We start from the raw sequence: 24,885 nt of genomic DNA on the forward strand, positions 1-24,885 counted from the left end.
TCAGTGGCTGATTTAAACGTTGAAATATATGTCTGAAAGTGCTCTATTTTTACTAAAGCTCTAATATGCAAGAATCGTTTGATTCTCATCGGTTTAACACCACTTGAATTTTGTTGTACAAACACTTCTTCATGGCTTACACATTATGCTGGGGGTGTAACAAATATGACTATTTTGCTAATATTCAATTCAAAAGGTGTCATTTAATAGATTTTCTTCAGCCTTATTAAAATTTGCATAAAAAATATGTACATAAGTTAAATTTAACTGGCAGCGCAATTTTACAAAAGTAAATGTGAATATTTGCATACGTTTTCCCTCTTTGTTATAGTTTTACAAAATAAGAAAGATATTGAGAAGAATAATTGCCATTAAAGTCACTTAAGCTACCCAAACTTCTTTCTGCTGTTCTTACGCTACTGGGACAATGCAATTGAGATAGAATAATAATTATTTTGTCAATTATTTGAAGTTTTTTCACAGCAATTTAAACTACACCTTCAATATGTACAACAAGAAACAAAAAGCTAGAATTTTGACTGCAAATACTCTGAGGAAGAATAACTGAGTATGTGTCTAACACTCGGCCACACACACAACCACAGATATATTTAAGCAGCTGATGTATGACATGATAAACGTGCTGATTTGTATTCTCACTGGTGACAGGTAATGCTTGAAATATAAATGTCTTGTCTGTTGTCCGAAGACGCATCAATTATGTCAGGTTTTCACTTTTTTTCTTGTGCTTGAATGTTAAAACGGCCCTCCTACAAATTGTCAGTCACTGAAATGGCACTAGACAGTTGTCATGTAGGCCTATTATATCCATTCTATAGTTTAATGTGAAGCACAGATAAATATTTATGTGGTTAAATTCATGTTCATTTCAGCGCTTCCCGCCACCACACCAGCCAATCATTCTCTATTTATTCACAATTCAAGCTGCGTGCCACGTTTGTTTATGACAACAAGAAAAACTCTCCAAGATTATTTGTTCATGTTAATATAAATAATTAGTGGAGAAATACATTTAGTTTTGCATTAAGTGGGTTTATTTAATAAAAGCATCATGTTTTTAGTTAGATTGTGCTTTCTGTCATATACAGATATATATATTTTTAAAAAAAGGCACAGTATCGGGATCGGATCTGTATCAGTCTATTCTCAGAATTTTGGTATCAGGATCGGATCAAAAAAAAAAATGGTATTGGTGGATCCCTAATGAAAACAGTGATGCAAAACTATTTTTTCTTTTAATTTTGATTGATTCTCATAATACATTTTCTTTATCTGCTGTAAACACAAATGACCCTTCGCTAATCCACACCCGAAAACCATCACACACCAATCGTGGCTTAGGGGAGGTCTGTTAAGCTTTCGAACGAGGGAAACAAGCCAAAGCGCTGTGCATATGGATTGTGCAAATCTGATACCTGGTATCCTAAAATTTTGGATGGAGTGGTGAACTTTTTTCTCTTTACAAAACCTAAAAACTAAGGTTAAAACTCAAGCTGTGTGAGGGGCCGTAAAAGCAGCATAATCCAGTCATATTTCCATCTGTTTCAAGCTTCGAATATTTGGATTACATATCAACAGAACAAAACATAGATATGATCACTGGGCACTTGCAATCAATATACTTCACCTGCAGCTGTTTTTCAGTCATTTATATCCCTCATGTCCAAGTCAGAGCTACAGATGACTGATGTTTTCCTCTGTCTTTTAGAGATTTAGTCATTGGTGATGAAGTTATAGCGGGTTAGTGTTAGCTTTTATATATGGTGTCGGATTAATATTTGCTGGTAGGGAAAATATTTTTGATTTGTATTTTCATGTATTTATTTTTTTCACTTAACTGCAAATTAGAAAAAAGAAAATGGATAAAAAAGCACACAAACATACTGACAGTTATAGGTACTTTTCTCTTTCTGGCTGTTCCTTTCATGAATTAATCATGTAGAAGCACTGTCCATTCGTTTTTCTTCTTCGTTTAGTAACTATACATTTAATAGCACAACAATTGTCTAAAAAACAGAGAAATCACGATATATTAGTGTTATAATGAATACAATTGTTATTAAAACTTAAATGATGTTTTGTTTGTCACATATAATTAACTATTTATGTGATGTTGGTAAATGGTTTCAATATTTCAAACCTGCTGGAAGCACTCTAATTGATACAGTTTTGTCCAATAAGGTGGTGTAATAAATACATTTAAATTTTTGTTAAGTGTTGTTCACATTAAATGAAAAAAAATAATTAAAATAAATACTACTACTACTACTACTAACAATAATAATGAACATCGGTTAAAAAAGTATTTTGTGACACCCACATTTTGTGTTTTAAATAATAACTCTAATCTAACAATCTAATCTAATAATAACAAATCTAACTGAGAAGTTTATTTTAGGCCTATAAAACTATAAAACGTCTATGCAGATTAATGCAACACTTTATGTAAAAACTAAATGATGATATACTAGGGCAATACTATTAATTCACCTTACAATTCTATGCCAGCTGAAATATCACGATACTAAATAGTATTGCGATACTGTAAATCATAACTCAGATTATAAAGAAAATTGTTAGGAATACTATATTTAACATGTTATAATAGGTCTACTTGAATCTAATTCATGACTCCCTTATTATTGAAATAAGTATACGCCACTTAACCTAAAATTTATTCCTGCTTTTTGTTTATTTTGTAGATAACTGACCGACGAAAAATACATTAAAACATCAAAAACATGCAATCTAAAATGGCTCCACAGACTATTTAAATAAAATGGTTTATTGTTGCACAAATGTGTGAGCATTTTAGAGACTTTTCCACATGTAACACTATCTATTGTAGATAGACCGTTAATGTCGATTTTACCATTTAGAAACTATAGTGGCACCACCAGTGTATTAGAGCCATGGTATCGCAATACTACCATACTACTAATAAACTGTGCAACAGTTATATAGATAGATATAATCTATTATATACTATAGTGGCCTATAGCCTATTAAAAGGTCAATATTGCCTTGCTGTTTCTCATCTCGCGCAGCGCGCGTGCACTGAACCCAGAGATGAAAGAAATTAATTAAAATAATATATTCTAGAATTAAAATAATATACTTACTTTGCAGCTTTCTTTTAAACTATAGTAGGCCTATATAAAAATAGCACCTAACCGTTTTGCTAGTAATGTCTTTAAATAAATAATTAGGCCTATTAAATTATTTATTTATTATTTATGTACAGTAATTAAAACAAAATGAGATAGTAAAATATAAATCAACAACGAAAATGTAAATTAAAACTGTAAATGAAAACGTAAATGAAAAGCTTATTTATTGACTGTCTTAGTCCTATCGCTTTAAATAAGACTGTACATCTCTCCATTTTTAGGCAAAAGCGCTGCTTTATTTATTTATTTATTTATTTATTTATGCCTACTAATCTGTATGTATGTTTGTACTTTCATTTTACTTGTCTTAAATTTCTTTAATTTTACTTTCCAAAATGAATCCTCATTTCACTTTAAGTTTACAAAGATAATAAAGCTTGGTAAAAAGCTTTTAAGGATTATTAAAGGAATTATAATGCTTCATGTTTCATTTTTATTTACCAGTAGCAGAGTATTTACAGCTACTGTGTACGCTATTTCTGTCCCTTCGCATCCTGGCCCTTTGTGCCCCCTGGTGGCATAGTCGCAAACTGCGGCTATACCTAAAAAGACGTTCTTACTCCTTTAGAGTGGCGGCGGTACAAGGCAGGGCGGTAATGCTCAAGAGTCACCCACTGTAGTTAGTATTAGATCATTTGTATATTTCACATATCCTGCTATGCATAAACTAAGATGTTGAATAGGGTTGTAACGGTATGAATTTTTCACGGTATGATAATCGTCTAAAACAATACCACGGTTTGACGGTATGACGGTTTGACGGTTTCGCGGTATACAGTATGTTACAAATGTTACAAAATAATAGAACAGTGAAGCAAATTTGACTTTTTCCAAATAATATATTTTTAGTTACTATAAACAACACCACTTACAATGAACAAATAAAAAAATAAGAAAATAATAAATAATGTGTCAAAGTCCAAATAAAGTCCAAATAAACATGGTGCAAATCCTCAGTAAAAAATAGATATAAATATTTACTATACTATAAATAGTTACATAACGAAACTAGATTCAATATGGAACATCCTTAGGTTTTATGTGCCAGCATGGATATGGTTGTCTATCGATAGGGATTTGGATATGGTTGTCTGCAATGCAGACAAACAGCTGCACCTTCATTTGTGTCTTTTGAAAACAGCAAGAGCAGCAGTTCGTCTTTGCTGTGTCACTGTTTTGTCATGTTTCTGTGCTGCTGTGCATGCAAAAGTACTTAGTATGAGAATTATTTCATGCAAAACTTTTTTTTTGCGTTTTATTTAGCCGCGCATAAATGTATGCCTATCTCTCATTCCGTGTTGTTCAAAAAGCTTGGTCCACAAACAAAAGCGAAACCTATGCTTATTGGTTGTGATATAGCGAGTTTGAACCAATCTGGGCATGGAGGAGGGACAATGCATCAATGTATCATGTCTGATTTGTCCGGAGACACAGTGACGAGCGTTTCTTTGTCAAATCAGCGTTGTCAAATGTTGATGACGTAACCGCACTGATTCCGGAGCCTCTGAAAGTCCGCGAATGTTATGTACAGCACTGGAAAGCTGAGACTCTCTTCTTTATGCCAATCTTTGAATTGTATGAATCGGATCAGCGGATCAAAAGTTATTAAACATTTAAGAGCAATACTTATTTTTAGCAGCGGGCGGATGTCTCGGTCTTTAAGGGTTAAAACCGTTGATATGCAATTGTTCATGGTATGATAATCGTGCACGTTCAAATCGTGGTAAACCGTCATACCGGTATATTGTTACAACCCTAATGTTGAATGGTCAGCGTATGAGGCGGCAAGCCTTTAGTTTCAGTTTTGATTAAATTATTTTCTAATCGGTTGCTATAATATTGTGAATACACCCCTGTAATCTATACTGCAGACCTTTTTTGGTTTGGCTTTCTCAGATATCTCACCTGTTCACCAAAAATGACTGATTATATCCCTGGGAAAGCCTAACACAGGCGCATACATATTGTAATAGACATGCCAGGCACGAAAGCTTGACAGGTGTAACAACAGGTGGAGGAGGGCGGGGCTTAGTAAAGGGTCAATTACTACTAAGAATGATCAATTATTTCTATAAAGTAATTTCATAAAACTACAACAACTTTTAAAAGCAACATTGCACACACAAAGATACAGAAACAGATCTGAGTACACATTCAGCAATAAATTACTAACATCTGTGCTTCCCTACTTTTGAAAATGATCATTCATCACTGAAGTATTAACAATTTCTTATCAATGGGTTGTGTATAAGTGTACCATTTTCATCCACTGTGTATACAGACGTCCTTCCCACTGACACCTGTTTGAGCTTCTGTCCCGTTGGGGAGGGTATGTGATACCAGCAGTCTCCTGCAAACAGATTAACCATATTAATCCTGTAACAGAGACTATCTAGGCAATGCTGCAACATCAGCGTGACAGGCATGACTTGCATTTAAATGTACTGTGCTAGATAAGTGTGTATTGTTGCATATTCATCAGGTTACACGATATGTGCGCACGACACAGGCTTTATGTCTGAAATTTATTCTCTCACCGGCTGGGGTTTGGGTTGACACTGAGCCCCTATAGAATGCAGAGCCGTCTTTAGCAATGGCCCAAACCTGATGAACGCCACCTATGGAGATTGACTTGAAAGGCTGGTCAGTTCCCACATGTAACCATGACGACCCCTGTGAGCAAGCCACATCATCAGTCAGGATTACATCATTCTGATAAGACTCTCACAAGGACGATGCTAAATATTTGTATAGTTAGTCCAGTTGATTTATTCTTTATTCATTCATTTGTAACACCAGGCCAGCATCAAGGCTTTATGGAAACCCAAACAATCCAAATAAACCAAAACAAAATAATTTCTAAAAAATGTGTGATAAATTTGTTATAATAACGAAGAGCGAAATGTCATGTCTCGCAGGACAACGGTGCATGTCTCGCAGGTGACAACATAAATTAATGTTTTTTAAAGCTATTTAAAAAAAAACCTATGCATAACTAACACATGCTATAAAATGTGTAGGATATTAAAAAATTAAGTTGAATGTTTTGATTCATGTGTTTTTTATGTGCATTTACGCTTGTGTGCATTGTCTGTTATTAGTGATAAAAAAAAAAAACTTGTGATCAGCTGGTGCAACCCTTGCCTGGGAAATATTCATTTACATTTACACAAGAGATAGTGTTGCTTTCTAACAACTGAGAGATTTCAGCTGCTGTCTGGGCTTTCCATGCCCTTTACACCACCCTTTCTTCATGTGTTCAATACTTTTTTTGTATATTTTTTTGTAAGGTTTTTTTTAGTATAAATTTACCTCATTTACCACAATTTCCTTATTGGATGGACTACAAATATCTTGGAATCTGGTTAGATGGTAAACTGTCATTTGAAACACAAATGAATTGCTCAAAAAGGTTAAAGCCTGTATTTGTTTTTGTTTTTTTCAAGAAACAGATATTCTTTTAAGTACTCTTCAAAACAGTATTTGGTTAAATTAACAGCATTACCAATTTTGGATAATGGGGATTCAATTTACAGATCAGCTTTAAAAAATCTCCTTCATTAACTGGATTAGTAATGGGTCATTCTTGAACGATTCATTAACTTTGAATGACCCTTTAGTATGACTCAAGAACGATCATTCTTGAGTCATACAAAAGATTCATTTAATGAGTGATTTATTCGGGCATGCGCACATTTGTGCATGTGGAGTAGAAGATTAGTACTTTTTTCGAGTCCTCTATCGGATTTGAGTCGTTAGTTCATCACGTCAAAGACAGAAGCCAAATACATGCAGTCAGAGCAAGAAAAAGATTTGATCTGTTCATTTCTCTAGTCCTCGGTTTTGAGTCATTCTTTTATCTTGTGAAAGACAGGAGCCAGTCAAATGCATTTAAAGCCAGAATTTTTTTTTTTATCCGTTCATTTCTCGAGTCCTCTGGTTTGAGCTGTCTATCTTTACATGCTGTCACCCGATGAACTAACAACTCAAAAACCCAAAGACTCAAAAGATAAACTAATCATGGCTTTTTTCGGTTCAGACTGTGTGCATTGGTTAAGCTTATATGGACTGTCTGTGTAATGTGAACCAACCAGTCAAATATGAAGACCTGTCAGAAGAAGTGAGCTGACAAAATCATAGAAAAAAGAGCAGGTAAACAATAAATGATTATTTTCTCTTTCTCTTTTAGCATTTTAGTTATGACTTGCTTGTAGAGTGATCAACGTTTGGTGTAGTTGTAGATGACTTTGGAAGAATCTTGTAACATTTTAATAATATTTTGGCAAATTAAACAAAATGACTTGAAAAAAAGATTCGTTCATTTTAATGAACCAGACTCAAAGGTCAGAGTCAGTAAAATGATCCGAACTTCCCATCACTATTCATCATCTGGTGACTATTCATTTACATTTACACAAAAGATGGTGTTATGTTTTAACAACTGAGAGATTTCAACTGCTGTCTGGGCTTTCCATGCCCTTTACACCGCCCTTTCTTCATGTTTTCAATACTTTTTCCCTGTGTCATTTCATTTTGTTACACACAACTTAATATCTAAACTAATTACTTTTGTTTTCTTTGAACTTATAGATTACTTTAGTTGTTACTTACATCTGACAACTAACTCTGAAATATGCAGGCTGAAAGTCAGTTTTGCAGGAATATCTGCTTTCTCATCATTAAAACCTATATATTTATCTCATAAGAAGTTTTATAAACAGTTTCATAAACAGTCTGCTTTAGTCAAAATCTTCATCGGTATGAAATGACTGTCTTTACAGTTTGTAAAGTATTTGTGAAATATTTACGTCAGAAATGCTGAGTAGTTAGCGGTTGTCTAGAAAATGAGGAACTTGTCTCTTACCCCAGGAGTCAGTGATGTGACACCCAGGCGGCACAAAACATCTCCCTTGTTGCTGATGGCCCATAATGACACCTGTTCTACGGTGCTCTTCGGCCCACAAGGCAGGATTGTTATGTCACTCAATGGTATAGGTGGGACCTCCTGCCAGGGGCCGGTTGTAGTGAGTTTACACTTTCTAGAGGGAAAGAATAGAAAGAGTAATGGGAAATTAATTGAAGATGTTGTAAATAATTGCCTTTCCTTTATAAAAATTATTATTTTTTGAAGTAGTGCAACATTATATATATTTTTATACACTGCCTGACTCAATATTTTAAATACATTTACTGCTTTAAATTATCTATTGATTTTATGGTAATGTTATCTAATAACCAATTATCTGTAAATCGTTTTTAAACATGTTTATATAAGTTTAATGAGCTAAAATATTGCTTGTTTGTTAATTAACCAAAATGAATTAATAGGACCCGATTATAAAGTTATCTTCAGTATTTCAATAACAAAAAAACAAAAAAACCTAAGCATGATACAGATCCCCAAATTTCCTGACAATAGACCCTTTTAATATGGTGATGTCATTGGCCATAAACAGTTCCTGCTTGTTGTCAAACTATTTAATATCTGTAACAAGAGGTGATTCAGTTATAACTTGATGTTATAACAGCTTTTGTAACATTATTTATAAATATGTGGAACTTTATGGAATCTCAGGAGCTATGGACATTTAAAATGTAAAACAAGAAATACGTCAGGACCAATGTTATTTTTTACATCCCTCAAAATGGTCTATAGGCTAAGTATTACATTTTTTTTCCCATGGCAATCCTATAGATACAAAGATTGATCACCTATATTTTATTATACTATTTGGTTGAATAAAAAATACATTTCTTTACAGTCCACTACAGCAGATGGTAATATTGTTTTTTTCTGCTGAGATGGGTAAGGTATACAATATTTTTGACAGGCTTTCATTAAAATGCTGGTCAGTTTGTCTGCTTGAACATCCCATTTTGCACTGCACCAATAAAACAGAAGTGAGATAGACTAAAAAAATGTTAAAACAGATGTTGTCAAATCTTCGTTTGGGGACATAACTTGCAGCAGGAAAAAGATAATGAATTGCGATATACAGCAGAATAGCGTAATATATTTAAAATCACAATAATATTGTATTATGACAAGTATTGTGATAATATCGTATTGTGAGGACTCCCACCCCAACAAACTACCTTAAACATCACTTAAACATTATTACATACCTGGCCCAACGTCTGCGGCGGACAAAATCCTTCAGTGTTTTATATCCATGGTATGACCTAGAACATTGAATACATTCAGAAAAACAAAAAAGATTTACTGTACCTTACACAATACTTTTGTAAGCTGTATTCAAACCCCCACAATTAATTCCATATGAACTTCAGCTTGATTTTATGAAAATTAAATTGTACCAGTTGCTCTTCAAATTGGCATAAAGGATATCAGTGATGAGCGCTTGTGTGAAATGAAACTTTACAATGATTATTTTGCTGGAGCACATTGTTTTTCTTTAAGTAAACATTTATTTAGTGAAGTTATCCACTGAAAAAACAATGTTTTGTATATCAAAATGTATTAGAAGGCTTCAGACATATTATTCTTGGCCGTTAGTGTGCTATAATGATGCACAAGGGTCATGAAACACCAAAACACATTTTTTGAGCTGTTGACAGTCATATGTGTCCCACACTGCTAAAAACACTATTGGGACACATATCTTTCACAAAAAAAGTGAAAACTGGTTGTTTTTGCATTATTTTGAGTAAATTTGTTTTTCCGGTTTGAAAAGAAATGATGAAGCTTTGTCACGGCCATGAGATCGTTGCGTAAATTCCAGCATGTAAACTGGATGTCTGTACCAGTGGGTACAACATGACGTCATGCTTTCAGCATTAATTCAAGAGAAAGACAGTGCGCTCTATTGTGTTTGAAGTGAAACTTCAATAATATGTATGATTCGAAGACTTTTACCTGTCTTTTACCGAAGACTTTTACATGGCTTGTCAGTGTTGCGTTTATAAATGTGCCGCAACGAAAGTCTTGTTTTCAATTTCCTGCTATGATACCACAGCTGGACCCACGTGTGGATTACAGTGGTCTGCTAACATGCGACAAAAATATGTTTTTAAGGAACATTTTTTACCCAAGAGCTTTTGGCATCTAGAAATGATAAAATCTGGATTTGCCACTTGTCTTCTTTTAAAAACGATGCAGTTACAGTTCGTGTTTATTCCCCTCTCTTTATAGATTTGGTAAGTGTGTGATCAGTTTTCTTTGTTTATGTTTATTTAGTTGGCAAAATTAGTTAGTATAGGTAGCAGATTTTTAAAAATACCTTAGTCAAAATGATTTAGTTATTAAGTTTACTGAATGTTGATATCACTACAATATTATGAGCTGAAAGATCCGCTGTAAATGCTGCTCTCTGAATGTAAACACCCTAATCAATCTATTACCATCGTGTAGAATTTTTGCCACATTTTGTGACAGGACAGTTTATTCACATGCAGCTTTCTGACACTACCTACCGAGTGCATTTAATTTACCAAAAAAAATGGTAAGGTTTTTTAATCTCGCATATGGCGTGTGGTATCAAACATTCTATTAAAACTACACTCTTCCAGCACTCTTCCAATATCTCTTTTGTCACAGGGGACATGCATGAAATGTTCCTGAATGAAAGTGAAAGCGCCAAACTGCAGTTTAAGGTGAAAAATTAAGAATTTGGCACATAATTTGATTACTGATGTAAAAATAGTCACTGTCTTTCTCCCCTGCGTCTGTGTTTGTTTTGCAACTGTGAAAATCAGCATGTGCTCAAACCCAAAACTCACATTTTTATGCAAATCCTTCCCTCTTTCCCCCCCCTGACACTCCTCCCTAAACAGAGCTGGACTCACCCACTTTCCTGACTTTTTCAAACTAGTGGTGTGAAAACACCCTGCTGGAACAGGGGGGTTTCATGACCCTTTAATATTCCATTTCAGTTTAAACTAAATGTTTTTACTAAAATTAAAATAAACCTCAGCAACTTTCAGTTGATGTGGACTTTTATAGCAAAATAACTTACGCAGGAAAGTCAGCTGCATACTGCCAGCCCTCTCTGTCTGTCCCTCCTGCTACAGAATAGTCAATAGACCATTCTGAAACCTGTAACAAAATAAAGGAGTATTCAAAAACACAGCAATTGAGTTCTTTATGTATTGGGAGAAAATGAATAGCAGTCGAACCCAAGTCCAGTGTGGAGAGGGAGGTTTAGTGTTGTTTTTAGTGCACTCCTTCAGACCCGAGGCATCACTCCACATGTAACGATCAGTAGGAAGACCCCTGGAGGAGAAACAATGCGCAGTGAGTATACTGAATATTTCTGGATGATAAACATCATGCTCAGTATTAACCTGTCAGTGTAGCCAGTGACAGGATTCCAGCGCTGGTTCTCATATATGTAAACACTCTTGACATCGGTCTGTGTGTAGATGTTATCTGTGCTGCTTGCCAAACCTGTGTGTGTGAAATAAACAAGTAACGTTACTAAAACACAGACTGGGTTAGAAGAACAGAGACTAGTCGATGCATTTACCTTGAAAGAAGCCTCCTCCATAACCTCCAGTGTGGACCCAGGCGGTGTGGTCGTAGCCGATCCCCCACACCACACCAAGACTGTTGGACTCCACAATGCGCAAATGCCCTCCAACTTGATGCCAGAACCTGTACATAATGAAGATTTGATGTTTGCAGAATGATTTTTCATGTGGTTTCATAAGGCAACAAAGAAGCCAATGGATATTCGTTTAAATGCATTCGAGTTCAAAAGTTGAGGATTTAAAGATTTCAAATAATTCACATTCTTCTGAACTTTTTACTCGTCAAACAACTGCATTGTTTGTGTAATATCTGATGAAAACACATACTAAAAAACAAGATTGTTTTCATATAATTTATTTCATCCAAAATTTTTGTATCAAATATATGCAGACAGAGGTGTATGGGTATTTTATTCTGGGGGAACAATGGGTATTGTTTACTATGCATACTGTATACGTGCAAATTTATGCTCAAAATCTGCGTATCAGTGTTCACAAAAAAAAAACAAAAAACTGATGAAATATGAAAATGTATTCTAAATTTATGAAAATAAAAATGTAGGATCAGCTGAAACCACACAAAAAAGCACATATTCTGGGGGAGCCCTTTTTAACCATATTAAAAAGTTATATTTTATGCATTTTAACACAATAATCATTATATATAATTAATTAATGTGTTGTTACATTTATATTTCATTTTAAATGTATGTCATTTAAAGTGAAAGAGTAAGATAAGTAGCTAGAAGCAACTCAAGCTTCAAGGTTTATCTTTTAAATGCAGATACTGTATCTTTGCATACTTGTATAGACTAAGATGTGTGTGTATATATATATATGATATGAAGGTATAATGTATCTATTATAGCAGAGTACAGTATATTATTTAAATATGACATGCATATGTACAATATCTCAACCCGTTTTTTTATTGTTGTGATTTAGGATTTCTTTTTTTCAATCTACATTGCTAAAATTGTATACATGCATGTACAGCTGGCCAACTGGAGGCCTGTAATCTGCAGTCAATATGATTGAGGTTAGGAACTACTTCATACGCATATGCATATATACAGTATACTAACATAGTCACTATCTATGTAGACTATCAAAAGAAAATATAGCTTAAAGGGGCTAATCATTTTGTCCTTACAATTTTTTTTGACAAAATTAAAAACTGCTTTTATTCTAGCCGAAATAAAACAACTAATACTTTCTTCAGAAGAAAAAACATTATCAGACATATTGTGAAAATTTCCTTGCTCTGTTAAACATCTTTTGGGAAATAAAAAATTGAAAGGGGGGGCTACAAATTCTGACTTCAACTGTACATATGCACATATGCATATGGTGCTGTTGAAGTAGGCAGGTATTTTTTTCTGAGACGTTTGCCTGAGCCTACAAATACAAAGTAATGCAATTATTAATGAATAATACCTATAGTGGTTTGTTTAGTCTTAACTTTAAAACTTTTAATAAATTTACTATAGAATCAATCATAGATTAAATCCTGAAGTATTTTATAAAAGGAACTTTTATGAATTTAACACCATAGTCCACTGTATTCTTTAAAAGTGCATTGATTCAATATGTTAAATTTTTCTCTGATATCTACAGTTGAATTCCGATTTATTAGCCCCATTTAATTTTTTGTGTGTCTTTTTTTAAGTACTGTATTTGCCAAATGAACAGAGAAATTTTCACAGTATGTCTGATAATATGTTTTCTTTTGGTATTTGTTTTATTTTGGCTAGAATAAAAGTAACTGATTTAAACACCATTTTTAGGTCAAAATGATTAGCCCCTTTAAGCTATATTTTTTCCAATAGTCAAGAACAAGCCATCGTTTTACAATAACTTGCCTAATTACCCTAACCTGCCTAGTTAACCTAATTAACTAATTAGTTAGGGCTTAAATGTCACTTTAAGCTGTATAGAAGTGTCTTCAAAAATATCTAGTAAAATAATAAAATAAAGCAAACAAAAAAATAAATCAGTTATTAGAAATTAGTTATTAAAACTATAATGTTTAGAAATGTGTTAAAACTAATTTCTCTGCGTTAAACAGAAATTAGGGGAAAAAAACAAAGGGGCTAATAATTCTGACTTTAACTGCACATAGCAGCTACATATGTGGCTTACGCAAGTGCAAAACCTATCCAGAAAATCTTTTTTATGCTCATTTATAGCCACAGGAATTACCCCTAGAAAAAAGCTCAGATTTGACTATATTTGGAAAGGTCACGTCAAGAAATAATTTTACAAATTGAGTAGATTTCTTGTTAAATCACAATATTTTCAACTGAAGTGGTAGAGAGGTCGATTTAAGTTACAAGGAGAGAGTTAATAAAATAAAATTTAATTAAACTTGCTTCTTGAGTTATGTTGTGGATTAAAAATATCTTTGTCTTCCCCTTTGTAACTAAAATTTAGCCAATAATTAGAGTTGAATTTTGTGATTTTAATGTATAGGAAAACAAAGGCAGGAATTGATATCAACAAAAAAAAACAGATGAGTTTTTATTTATTTATTGGCATCCTTTGACTCCAGAAAAATGACAGTAAGAGCTGAGTGATATGACATGATACATAAACGTGTATTAGACACTTATAGTCAGCAATCTGCACGTGCTTGTTGCCTCATTACAAACATACAAAAAACTGTATTCAGCTATCCTTATATATATATATATATATATATATATATATATATATACACGTACGTACGTACGTACGTACGTTCGTACGTACGTACGTACGTACGTACATACATACATACATACATACATACATACATATATATATATATATATATATATATATATATATATATATATATATATATATATATATATATATATATATATATATATATATATATATATATATAAACAACAGTTCTGTCTGGTTCTCAAATCTGATTGGCTGATAGCCATGATATATTTAAGTAATATCAGCACTTGTACAGCCTCTTCACCCTTTGTGTATTACTCCGCCCATATCCAGCCAGCAAAAAGCAGACACTACAGATCTAAAGTTTAAAAGATGCTTTCTCAGTTGTTTAACTGTCAGCTTATGATTTGAATCCAACGCAGAGGAAAGTAGTTCCTCATACAAAAGGGTTTTTGAGACCCTCCATGTTTGATTTTGTTTTTATATACACAATTAGGCCGTCAAACTGTTGTATAAACACAATATCACACTCTTAGCAGTGCAATATGGCTGTGTATCGGCACTGGTGGGGGCACTAAGGCACTCGGTCTCGTGCCAACGCACACCTCCCACCAGTGCCGATATACAGCCATATCGCACTGCTAAGAGTGTGATATTGCTCATATATATATCTATACACACACGCACACACACGCACAAACACACATGCATGCACGCACACACACACACACACACACACACACACACACAAACATACACTGTCATTCTATGGCACCTTTTAAATAAATAAATAAATTCCTTATTACAGATTCAACTAATTGCAGCAAACTTTTTCACATAAAATAAATGAGTTATGTGATTCTTACATCTGATCACAGGCTGTAGGATAGGGAGATGCCTCTAGTTCCTTCGTTGGTTCGCTCACAAAGACGTCCCCTTTACAGGTGACAGACCAGATGGCCTGTTTGCAAGGAGGGCCCTGAATACCTCTGGAGTCACAGCAGGACACGCTGAGTAGGGCCAGCTGATTGCATGAATAAAGAGTCAGTCAAACAGCAAGGTACTGACAATTTGTTGCGTTTCCCATAACTCATGTACTCTGCTCACCCAGTCGTACATCTCCAGCTCAGTTGCCGCAGCCAAGCGAATGGGCCACCTCTGTTTGGTTCGCTCTGCTGTATAGATGGCAAACGTGTGTTTGGACTCATTCAGTACCGGCACCAGGATTGTCACTTCATTAATGAACGCATGAAGATACTGGACAGAGGATGAGCAGAAAAGATTTAAAGCAAAGGTAAAGAAAGCACTGAATTAATAAAAGGAGTCAATATAGAACATATAAAATCATGTTACTAGTACTGTAGTTTTCTCACTGCCATTCAAAGTTTTAAGTTGATAATATTTTTTATGTTTTAGAAAGAAGTGTTTCATGCTTGCCTGCACTCAGGGATGCATTACTTGAACAATTAATATTTATACAATAAAATATTCATTTTAATTTACAATGTACACTAGAGTTGGGTACCAAAACCTGGTGCCATTATAGCATTATAGCAGTATGTACCGGATCAAATCAGCATATGAATTTCGGTGCTGCTACAAGCACGAAAGAAGCATCAAAGGGGTGCATGAAAGGCACACATAGGCACTGTGTCACACCATCACTAAACATTTAATTCTAAACAACTTTGAGGAAAACGCACAGGCAATATCAGGCGATTGGTATTGTTGCTTAGGGAACAGACGCATGCAACGCGCGTAGTACATAGTAGTTCAGCCTGTTTTTTCAGTGAGCGAGAGCGACACTCTTCAGATCAACATGCATAATCGTGTTCATCAAATTTGTTTAAACTAAGCATTCTAAAGCATATTTTACAAGCAAGGATCCTGACACAGCAATGTACTTTACAAAACTTGCGTGTAAGGGAGAAACATGTAAAACTTTTTGACACATTTGAGGGCTCAAAGGCAGAGGAATGCCTCTCTTGCGTGCTCTAGGTTTCACGTGCAATCGCTACCTCGGGTACATCCTCTGCTTTCGCAGAACTTGCTCTCTCTGTGCAGTGCTGAGCGCATCAGTTCCCCACATTCGTCAGAAGTTGATGCCCAAATTGACACAGGTAATAAAAAAATTAAACTTCAGTTGTGAAACACTATCAAAATGTCCACTGTTGATGATATTAGACTTCTGTTTTTAATAGCGATTTTAACACTTTTATTATAGGAAGTCCTCGGCTACGCACAGACTATTATTAATCAGAAATCTAGTGTACATAGTTTCACGTTAGGAAATGCTGTCTTGAATTTACAAACAGTCGGCAAGTACCACAAAACAGATGTAACACATTGATCAAATGCAGTTTTCAGTCACGCTCATGTAAGTCATGTTCAACTCGTTTAGTTTGCCCTTCATTTATTTTTGATTTCAGTCTTCAACAAATGATTTATTTACAACACATTTTTAAACATAATAGTTTAACTAACTCATTTCTAATATCTACTGTTTTATCTTGCCCATGGTGATAGTCAGTGCATATTATTTTACTAGTTATTTTGCAAGACAGTTGTATTTAGACAAAGTCCCTTAGAGTATCTCAGACTTTTATTAAGATTGAAGTGTAATTTAGACTTAATCAGTTAACTACGAAAGTTGAAATATTTAGTAAAATTAATTTGTAACTGATTTGTTGTGTATATAAAAAATTACAGTAAATATTTCTTAAGGAGGCTAATAATTCTGACCTTATTTTTATTTAAATAAAAAACAGCTTTTATTCACGAAATAAACAATAAGAAATTCGACTTATTATTTTTTTTAGGAAACACTGTAAAAATATTCAGAAACATTATTTTACACAAATGGGAGGGCAAAACAAATTGACTTCAACTGTAGGCCTATCTGTTAAAGTTTACAGGTGCAACAATGTTCCCTAATGCACTTGAATGTTAGAAATGTGTTATCCTACACCAGAACAAAGTAACTTGTCAAATAAATTAACAAGGAAAATTATTTTGAGTTTGAGTTAATTAATTATCTTGTTTATGAAGACTGCAGAGTGATGCATGAACAAAAATGACTTTGAATAATTGGAGTATTTTGTGATATATGTGTTAAAATGTGCTCCTAAAAGTATGTGGCCCTTGCCCGCCCCCCCACAGGTTAATAGTAAGCTAATGTAATTTCATAATGCAAATCTTAAATTCATGCTCACCAACAAATGATTAAAGGAAATGTATTAATGTAATTCAAGTATATAAAATATGAATTAATGTTTACTTTAAACTTTAATTATATTGTTCTATTAAGATTATTTTTTAATAGATTTTGTCAAATAAAAGATTTTTGTAGAGTCATCCACCATCATTTTGAGGCAAAAAAGTATCGGTTCAGGCATCGTTTTGGCACCGGTATCATTTTAAAAGTATCGATTTAGTACCGGTATCGAGAAAAAAAAAAGAAAAAAAAACGATACCCAACCCTAATGTACACTATAAGAAACATTTATTATTATTATTATTTACAATGTTGAAAGCTGGTATGCTGCTTAATATGCTTGTAAAAAGTGTGACACATTTTACAATTTTTTTTTTTATGTTAAGCATTGATGCATTTTGATAAAAGAAAGTCCAAAGCATTCTAGTCAAAACTAACCACATAACATATTAAACTTTTATAACAAATAGGTTTTACATTTTCAACAGCTACTGTAAGTATATTAAAGTACTAAAAAATTGCTATTTTTATTAGCAATAATAGTAAACTAGCCTCAACAGATGACCTCAAAATTGATTAACATACATTAATTATCACAAGTCAGCGGCATGGTGGCTCAGTGGTTAGCACTGTCACCTCACAGCAAGAAGGGCCAGTTGGCATTTTTGTGTGGAGTTTGCATGCTCTGGGTATTGTAAATAATATGGTTTGTAAATAATGTGATACTTAATTTAGTAATAAAAAAATAAATCATTAACTAAGTATGAAAATACAATCATTAAACACATTATATAGGTGCTTATAAGTCAAGAATAGAGCATTTGTAGCTGCAGTTATAAACTGCTTACTAACGCTTATTAATTTAGAGTTCATGCTTAACAGATAATGAATTCACTATTCACTATATGCTAATGCTTAATAAATGATTTATAGTGTGTAGTTATAATAAAGTGTTACCAAATGGGTCACACTTTACAATAAGGTTCATTAGTTAATGTTACTGAATGCATTTACTAATGGAAACAAACAATGAACAATACATTTACCACTGTATTTGTTCATGTTAGTTAACGTTAGTTAATGAAAATACAGTAGTTCATTGTTAGTTCATGTTAACTCATCGTGCATTAACTAATGTTCATAAGCATGGACTTGGATGTTAATAACGCTTTAGTAAATGTTCAATTATGATTAATAAATGCTGTACATGTGTTGTTAATGATTAGTTCAAGTTAGTAAATGCCTTAACTAATGAACCTTATTGTAAAGTGTTACCTAAAAACGTTTATATCGCATTATATTGCAGTCTTTGTCTAATGCCAACTTTTCAAATTGTAACACTGATTAATCGTTCAGCTCTTATCTTAACAGCCAAAGCAGAAAAATAACAACACTATGTCTACACTATATTTGTTTTATTCCCGTTTATTTGTAATATTTTATTATTATTAATTTATTTTCCATCATCACTGTTATGTTACAGCATGCATGACTCCAGACTATGCAATTATTGTATTTGACCTAAATTACTTTAAGCCACCTTGGGATTTTCAGGTTTTGGTGTGGGGCTTAAATAAAGGAAAGAAAGGAAACTGTAATGTTTACTGTTTTATTGCATGTAAATGTTCTTTTCCTTCAAAAAAAAAGAAAATAATAAAACAAATAACACAATTGAAATTGTGAGATAATTAATAAGTTTAAATGACATATTTTTAAAACAGCAATTTCAATATTATGACAGAAGATAAATATTACACACCCCTGGTCATCTGTGTGTGAGATTACCTTTTTCTCATCATTGAAGGTGTAGTAGATAAACAGAATCCCATCCTTGTTCCCCTCTGCTCCTGAAAACTGCTCCAGTGCAAACTGAACATCCACCCATTTATGAGGCTTCCAGTCTCTCCACCACTGCATGGTGCCCTTCTTCACCCACACAGACTGTGAGAAACACAACAATCTCAGTGTGATAGAAATCACAAGTTTTTTAAAAGGTTTAAAGCTAATAGATAGGTTTTCTATGGATAACTCTTTTGTGCTACCAAGCTGGTCTACCAAGTCTAACTCTTGGTGGACTTACTGTTGCATTACCAATGACAGTCTGGATATAATAAAAGAAAAAGATAAGTGGCAAACCGGGTTAGTACTTGATCAAAAATATCAGGTGAGGTGAGCTGACTGATGCGAGAGCACTACCTGTTCAATGGCCTGCTCATAATGCATGAAATTCTCCATTTCTCTCTTGGAGCGCTCGCTCAGCTGCTCAAATATCTGTTTACGCCATGCTGCCGTTTGAGCAGGTGTGATGGAGAGAGACATGGCCTGCATGGAGGAGTTCAGGGCTGAGGAGACAATCATATTTCACACGGTCAGGGACAAGGTGATGCAGCAAATTCAATTACTTTATTTTTCACGGAAAGTTGCACCTGACTATTAGTCATTGTGGATTCAAATTGCATTGCATTGACATGACTTGAAAGCACAAAAACAAACAAACACTTGTAAAGCTAACTTTAAGGGTTCCATATTTTTTCCACTGAAGAAAAAAGCTTCTATAGATATAGAGCTGACGGCAAAATTATAAGCCCTCATGTGAAATTTTAACTCTTTTTATTTTGGAAAAATATATCAAAATTAGAGATGTACAGATACGATTGAGTCTGAAATGTGATTGGAAATCGGGCCACATTTCAGACTCAGTCGGAATCGGACGTTATTTCCCAATCAGCACCCTAATATATATGTGCAATTCCAGCGTTATGGATGTGATATTTGCAGTAAAAACTCAAAATATTAATTCACATAGAAAGTAAACATTAACATTATATTAAAGCAACTGTTTATATTTTTCAAAACAACTAACCACAGAGTTATAGGATCAGAAAAAATCCATCTGTAAACATTTAAAATATGCAAAATAAACATGCGTTATGGATGTGACAAAAAAGTTTGCGAGTTTACAGTATATAACATACTTTGTAAAAAGTCTGTGAACTAAACTGCACAACCCAAAATAAATAATGCTAATCAAAAGGATAAGAGTTGACTTAATACAGAATAAAAATTATTGGTTTTATTTTATTTGACAGTTTTGTATTTATGAGGGAAAAGCTTTGTTATGGATGTGACACTTTTCCGTTATGGATGTGACAGATGTGAAATTGGTACTTGTGTGACTTTAGTAATTTGAATATAATAGTTTGAAAACACTGACAAAGACATTTTTGAGCATATTTATATATATATATATAATATTTATATATATTCTCATTATTTTTTAACACATCTATAGTTTTTTGATTAAGACCTCCTTCTTGACTTAAAAGAGAAACAGCAATGCGTTCAGCATGACATCATTTTGTTGTAGAAACGCTATTGGTTAAATGCCAACAAAGTAGGACACAGAAGCAGCTTGAAGCGGAAAGTGCGAGTATGCCTGTGTACTGGAGGTATTACAAAGTTGATGACAATAACATTGCCAAACTCTGAGATATGTAAACTTGGGATTGCCCGCCAGGTGTTTTAAGTTAAGTTATTTGTTTTTATATTAGATTTATATTTATATTTACAGTTGCACTCAAGTCCAAAAGTGAAGAATTTGGTTATTTATTACTTATTTGTAAAGCTACCTCACAGAAGTGATCCGTTTGTTAAAAGAACTGTTGAATGTTAAAATAAGGTAAAATGACAACAAAAAAAAAGGAACATTGTAGTTCTGTTTCTTCGCTGTTTTTCTTTTCTTTTTATGTATTATAGAATTATCGGATTGGGTTTCAGTATCAGCAGATACTTAAAATCAAATGACTCAGACTCAGACTTGGACTCGAGGGCAAAAAAACCTGATCGAAACCTGAAAAATATTTTTTGTCTTGACTTCCCAGCATAGACATAATGATTTTATATTTAACAGACTGTATATTCCACAGCCTTACTTTAAACACAAACCACACAACAAAAATCTGTATTTTTACATTTTCAAACAACTTCATTCTGTCTGATTTATGAGCCATTTTTCTGAATCGAGGACAAAATAAATGACCCCATGAGGTCAAAGTGTAAATGTGAGTAATTTTATATTATTCATTTTTTAAAATTAATTTCACTAATATTATTGTGATATAATGAAAGAAATATTAAAATGTTCGTATGATTTATTTACAATACAGTTTGCTAAGTAATATGTTCTGTCTTTTAGTAGATACATTATATGAAAGACATGCTTTGTTTGTCAAATAAGTGAAACTAATTGGATTTGCATTGATAACATTAAACTAAAGTTTTATTATATTATTTTTTATTTCATATTTTAGTCTTTTAGTTACGATACTCCTAAAATCATTTCGCATAAATAGGCAGATTTTTTACAAAATTATCAGCAGAAATAGCAAAAATGTTAACAGATTCTGTCTGTCCCTAGTTATGAGTTTGAGAAAACACCATTTTTGCTTTGTTCCACAAACAACTGATGACATTTCTTCAAAATCTAAAACAAACAAAACGTTTTTATTCAGAGCATAAAATATTTATGCAATTCCCACAGGTTTGAAATATACTTGCGGTGATGGCTGGTATGAAACACACAGTTAACCCACACGATAAAAATATTAAACGATACTGTATGCGACAAACAAAACATAATTTAATTTTTAACAATAGAACAATAATTTAACAGAACAATCATTTTATTTACTATGACAGTGTTATACACTGCTTCTTTTCAATGGGTTAAAGTAAAATAAAGACTTCAAAATAAAAAGAAATACAATATTTCTGTTACTTTTATGCTATTCAGGAGCCATGTGCACCCACTAACAGGTAAAATCTGCATCTTTTTTTCTTTTAAGTCCAAAACAAACTTGAATGCCAAAGAGTTTTGCATGTGTATAAAATATGTATAATATTGACATAATAAAATTATTAAAATATTCAGCAAAAGAGAAATAAATGATAGAAAAAGTAATAAAAACATACAATATCCCTAAAAAGTTATAATAATGACAAGATTAGAACATGTAGATTTAAATAAGGCAAATGTGTTGATTAACCATTACTAATGGTGTCCATATATTTTGTAGCCAGTCCCTTATAAGTATAAAAGTTTTTTCGGAGTCATTTAGATTAAAGAAAGAATTATTTAATGTTTTTCTCGCTCTTGTGACTGTATGTACGCAGTCAGCTGCAAAGCCAAGCAAAGTGGGCTTAAATAATGAGGTAATGTAAAATCGCAAAATGTAGGCTTTAGAAAGCGAAAGCAAAAGTGGAATCCAGGACATTTTGGGAGATTTAGAAATCTCTTAAAAAGTCGCGTCTCTTTGGGTCTCTGCAGAGCTTGTGAGATTACCTGTGGAAATGTTAAAGGTTAAAACGGTTAAAAAGGAGTTTTTCCTCTGCTTAATTGATTGCAGATGTTTGGTTATATTGGGTGAATTAAAAAAAAAAAAAAAGTGTTAAAGAATTATAATAATAGTAAAAAAAAAAAAAAAGTGTCATTAAATATACTTGGGCGGCCGTTAATATACCTGGGCGGCCCGTCCAAGTAAAGCCTATGTGTGGGAAGCCCTGCAATTTATATTTCATCTAACATATAACATGAGCCTAACTTATATTTTGAAAAATATATTATACATACATGTAAAAAATGACTCACTTGTAGATGTAGATGAGTTGAACCAATTGAGCTGTGAGTGACATTCAACCAAACATCCTCCACCGCTGATCCAGGCCCACTTTGGTTGCTCATCTGCCCCATAAGGCTCCTCTACGGTTAAATTATAGGTGGCTACAGAAGACAGGCTGGAGGTTTCAGCTGCGTCTCCTCCAGCTCCTGATGGGAGATGAGTCTGGGCTTCCTCCAGGTCCACATTGCTCCACTGAGGATCCACTCCACCTGACTGACTAGGAGACAGAACCCGAGCTGGAGAAACCTGGTCATCCACCTCTTTTTCTGGCTGCTCTTCTTCAGGAATAGAAGGGCCGGCTGGAGGGACGTCGCGCCGACTAATTTGACCTTCACGATCAGACACAAGCTCTGAAATGAAGCTGTCGCTAGTCACTTTGGGTATACGTGGTTTAGGGGCATCTCCCATGTCAGGTGCTGGGACAACTTCACCTGCAGCAGGGTCAGTCTCAGCGTCTGCATCACTCAACATTGATGCCTGGGTCTGCAATCGCACCTCGCCACCAAAAAAACAACCAGCACTAGGCGGTGTAGAGAAAAAAAACCATGTGAGGTTTGTTTAGAATCATGAAGACACAGATCTTCTGTATCTGTAATTAAGAAAACTATATATATATATATATATATATATATATATATATATATATATATATATATATATATATATATATATATATATAGTTATGTAGAAATATACAGCATATAAAGAGATTAAATCACAATTCTCGTCAAGGTGAAATGTTGTCTCATGAGTTGTGATGTTATGATGGAGCGAGTGGATGCAATTAGCACTGAAGACTGGAGACAGGATTGCAATTAAACAATTTAACCACAAAATCAAGTGCTTAGCACAAATGTGGCAACCCAAGGAGTTGCATGTCACTCAGTTGGGCGGTATTATATGACAAAAGTCTTATCACCCATCAAAGTTTTAGGATCAACAAATAATAACTTCTAGCTGATCATTTGGTATCTTCTTATATGAAAGTCACTTATATGAAAGGCAAAGGCCTCTAGATTATTTTAGCAAAATAAAATATGATCATGCCTTGATTTTTAGTTATTTAATTACGACACTAAGGTCTGACTTTGCTTAGAAAAACTGTCTTGTCACTTAACAGAAATAATGTACAATATAGAATATAAAATCATGGTGCACTGGAAAAAAAGACCTAATATTGTGTTTGTCTATAGCTTGGTCGACTGCATCCATACATCTCTGTAATGACTCAAATAACTTATTAATAAAGTCATCTGGAATGAGTTTATCAAGATATTTTGGATTTATCTTCAATGCCACATCCATCTTACCCCAAACATACTCAATAATGTTAAATCTGGTGGCTGGGCTGGCCATTCCTGGAGGACCTTAACCTTCTTTGCTTTCAGGAACTTGGATGTGGAGGCTGAAGTGTGAGAAAGAGCGCTTTCCTGCTGAAGAACTGGCTCTCTCCTATGGTTTGTAATGCAATGGGCAGCACAAATACACACATATATACATACAAATATACACTAACAGTAAAAAGTTTGGGGTCAGTAGGATTTTTAAATGTTTTAAAATAAGCTTATCCTGCCCAACAAAGCTGCATTATTTAATTAAAAATACAGTAAAAATGGTACATTTGTGAAATGCTATTGCA

General features: G+C 33.6%; 2 protein-coding genes across 8 annotated transcripts in view; both read right to left on the reverse strand.

The window, feature by feature from the left end:
* ccz1 (CCZ1 vacuolar protein trafficking and biogenesis associated) overlaps nt 1-24,885 on the reverse strand; it is a 171,492-nt gene that overhangs the window by 113,171 nt on the left and 33,436 nt on the right. The window lies entirely within an intron of this gene.
* tecpr1a (tectonin beta-propeller repeat containing 1a) overlaps nt 1-24,885 on the reverse strand; it is a 52,680-nt gene that overhangs the window by 7,377 nt on the left and 20,418 nt on the right. For 4 of the 7 annotated variants that reach the window (XM_087276056.1, XM_087276055.1, XM_087276058.1 and 1 more), the window contains 13 exons: nt 23,216-23,766; nt 19,765-19,910; nt 19,354-19,509; nt 15,462-15,611; nt 15,221-15,378; nt 11,678-11,805; nt 11,496-11,598; nt 11,328-11,424; nt 11,168-11,247; nt 9,318-9,374; nt 8,056-8,230; nt 5,729-5,864; nt 5,449-5,541 (listed from right to left, as the gene is read on the reverse strand). In XM_087276056.1, coding sequence (XP_087132182.1) covers nt 5,449-5,541; nt 5,729-5,864; nt 8,056-8,230; nt 9,318-9,374; nt 11,168-11,247; nt 11,328-11,424; nt 11,496-11,598; nt 11,678-11,805; nt 15,221-15,378; nt 15,462-15,611; nt 19,354-19,509; nt 19,765-19,910; nt 23,216-23,766 — 2,030 coding nt within the window. Of the gene's footprint in view, nt 1-1,634; nt 3,859-4,945; nt 5,542-5,728; nt 5,865-8,055; nt 8,231-9,317; nt 9,375-11,167; nt 11,248-11,327; nt 11,425-11,495; nt 11,599-11,677; nt 11,806-15,220; nt 15,379-15,461; nt 15,612-19,353; nt 19,510-19,747; nt 19,911-23,215; nt 23,767-24,885 lie in introns of those variants that run through there. The other 3 variants (XR_015504011.1, XR_015504010.1, XR_015504009.1) reach the window with 2 other exon arrangements.

The sequence above is a fragment of the Danio rerio genome, chromosome 12, assembly GCF_052040795.2.
Source record: "Danio rerio strain M-AB ecotype USA chromosome 12, GRCz13ab, whole genome shotgun sequence".
In the NCBI taxonomy this organism is placed as follows: domain Eukaryota; kingdom Metazoa; phylum Chordata; class Actinopteri; order Cypriniformes; family Danionidae; genus Danio; species Danio rerio.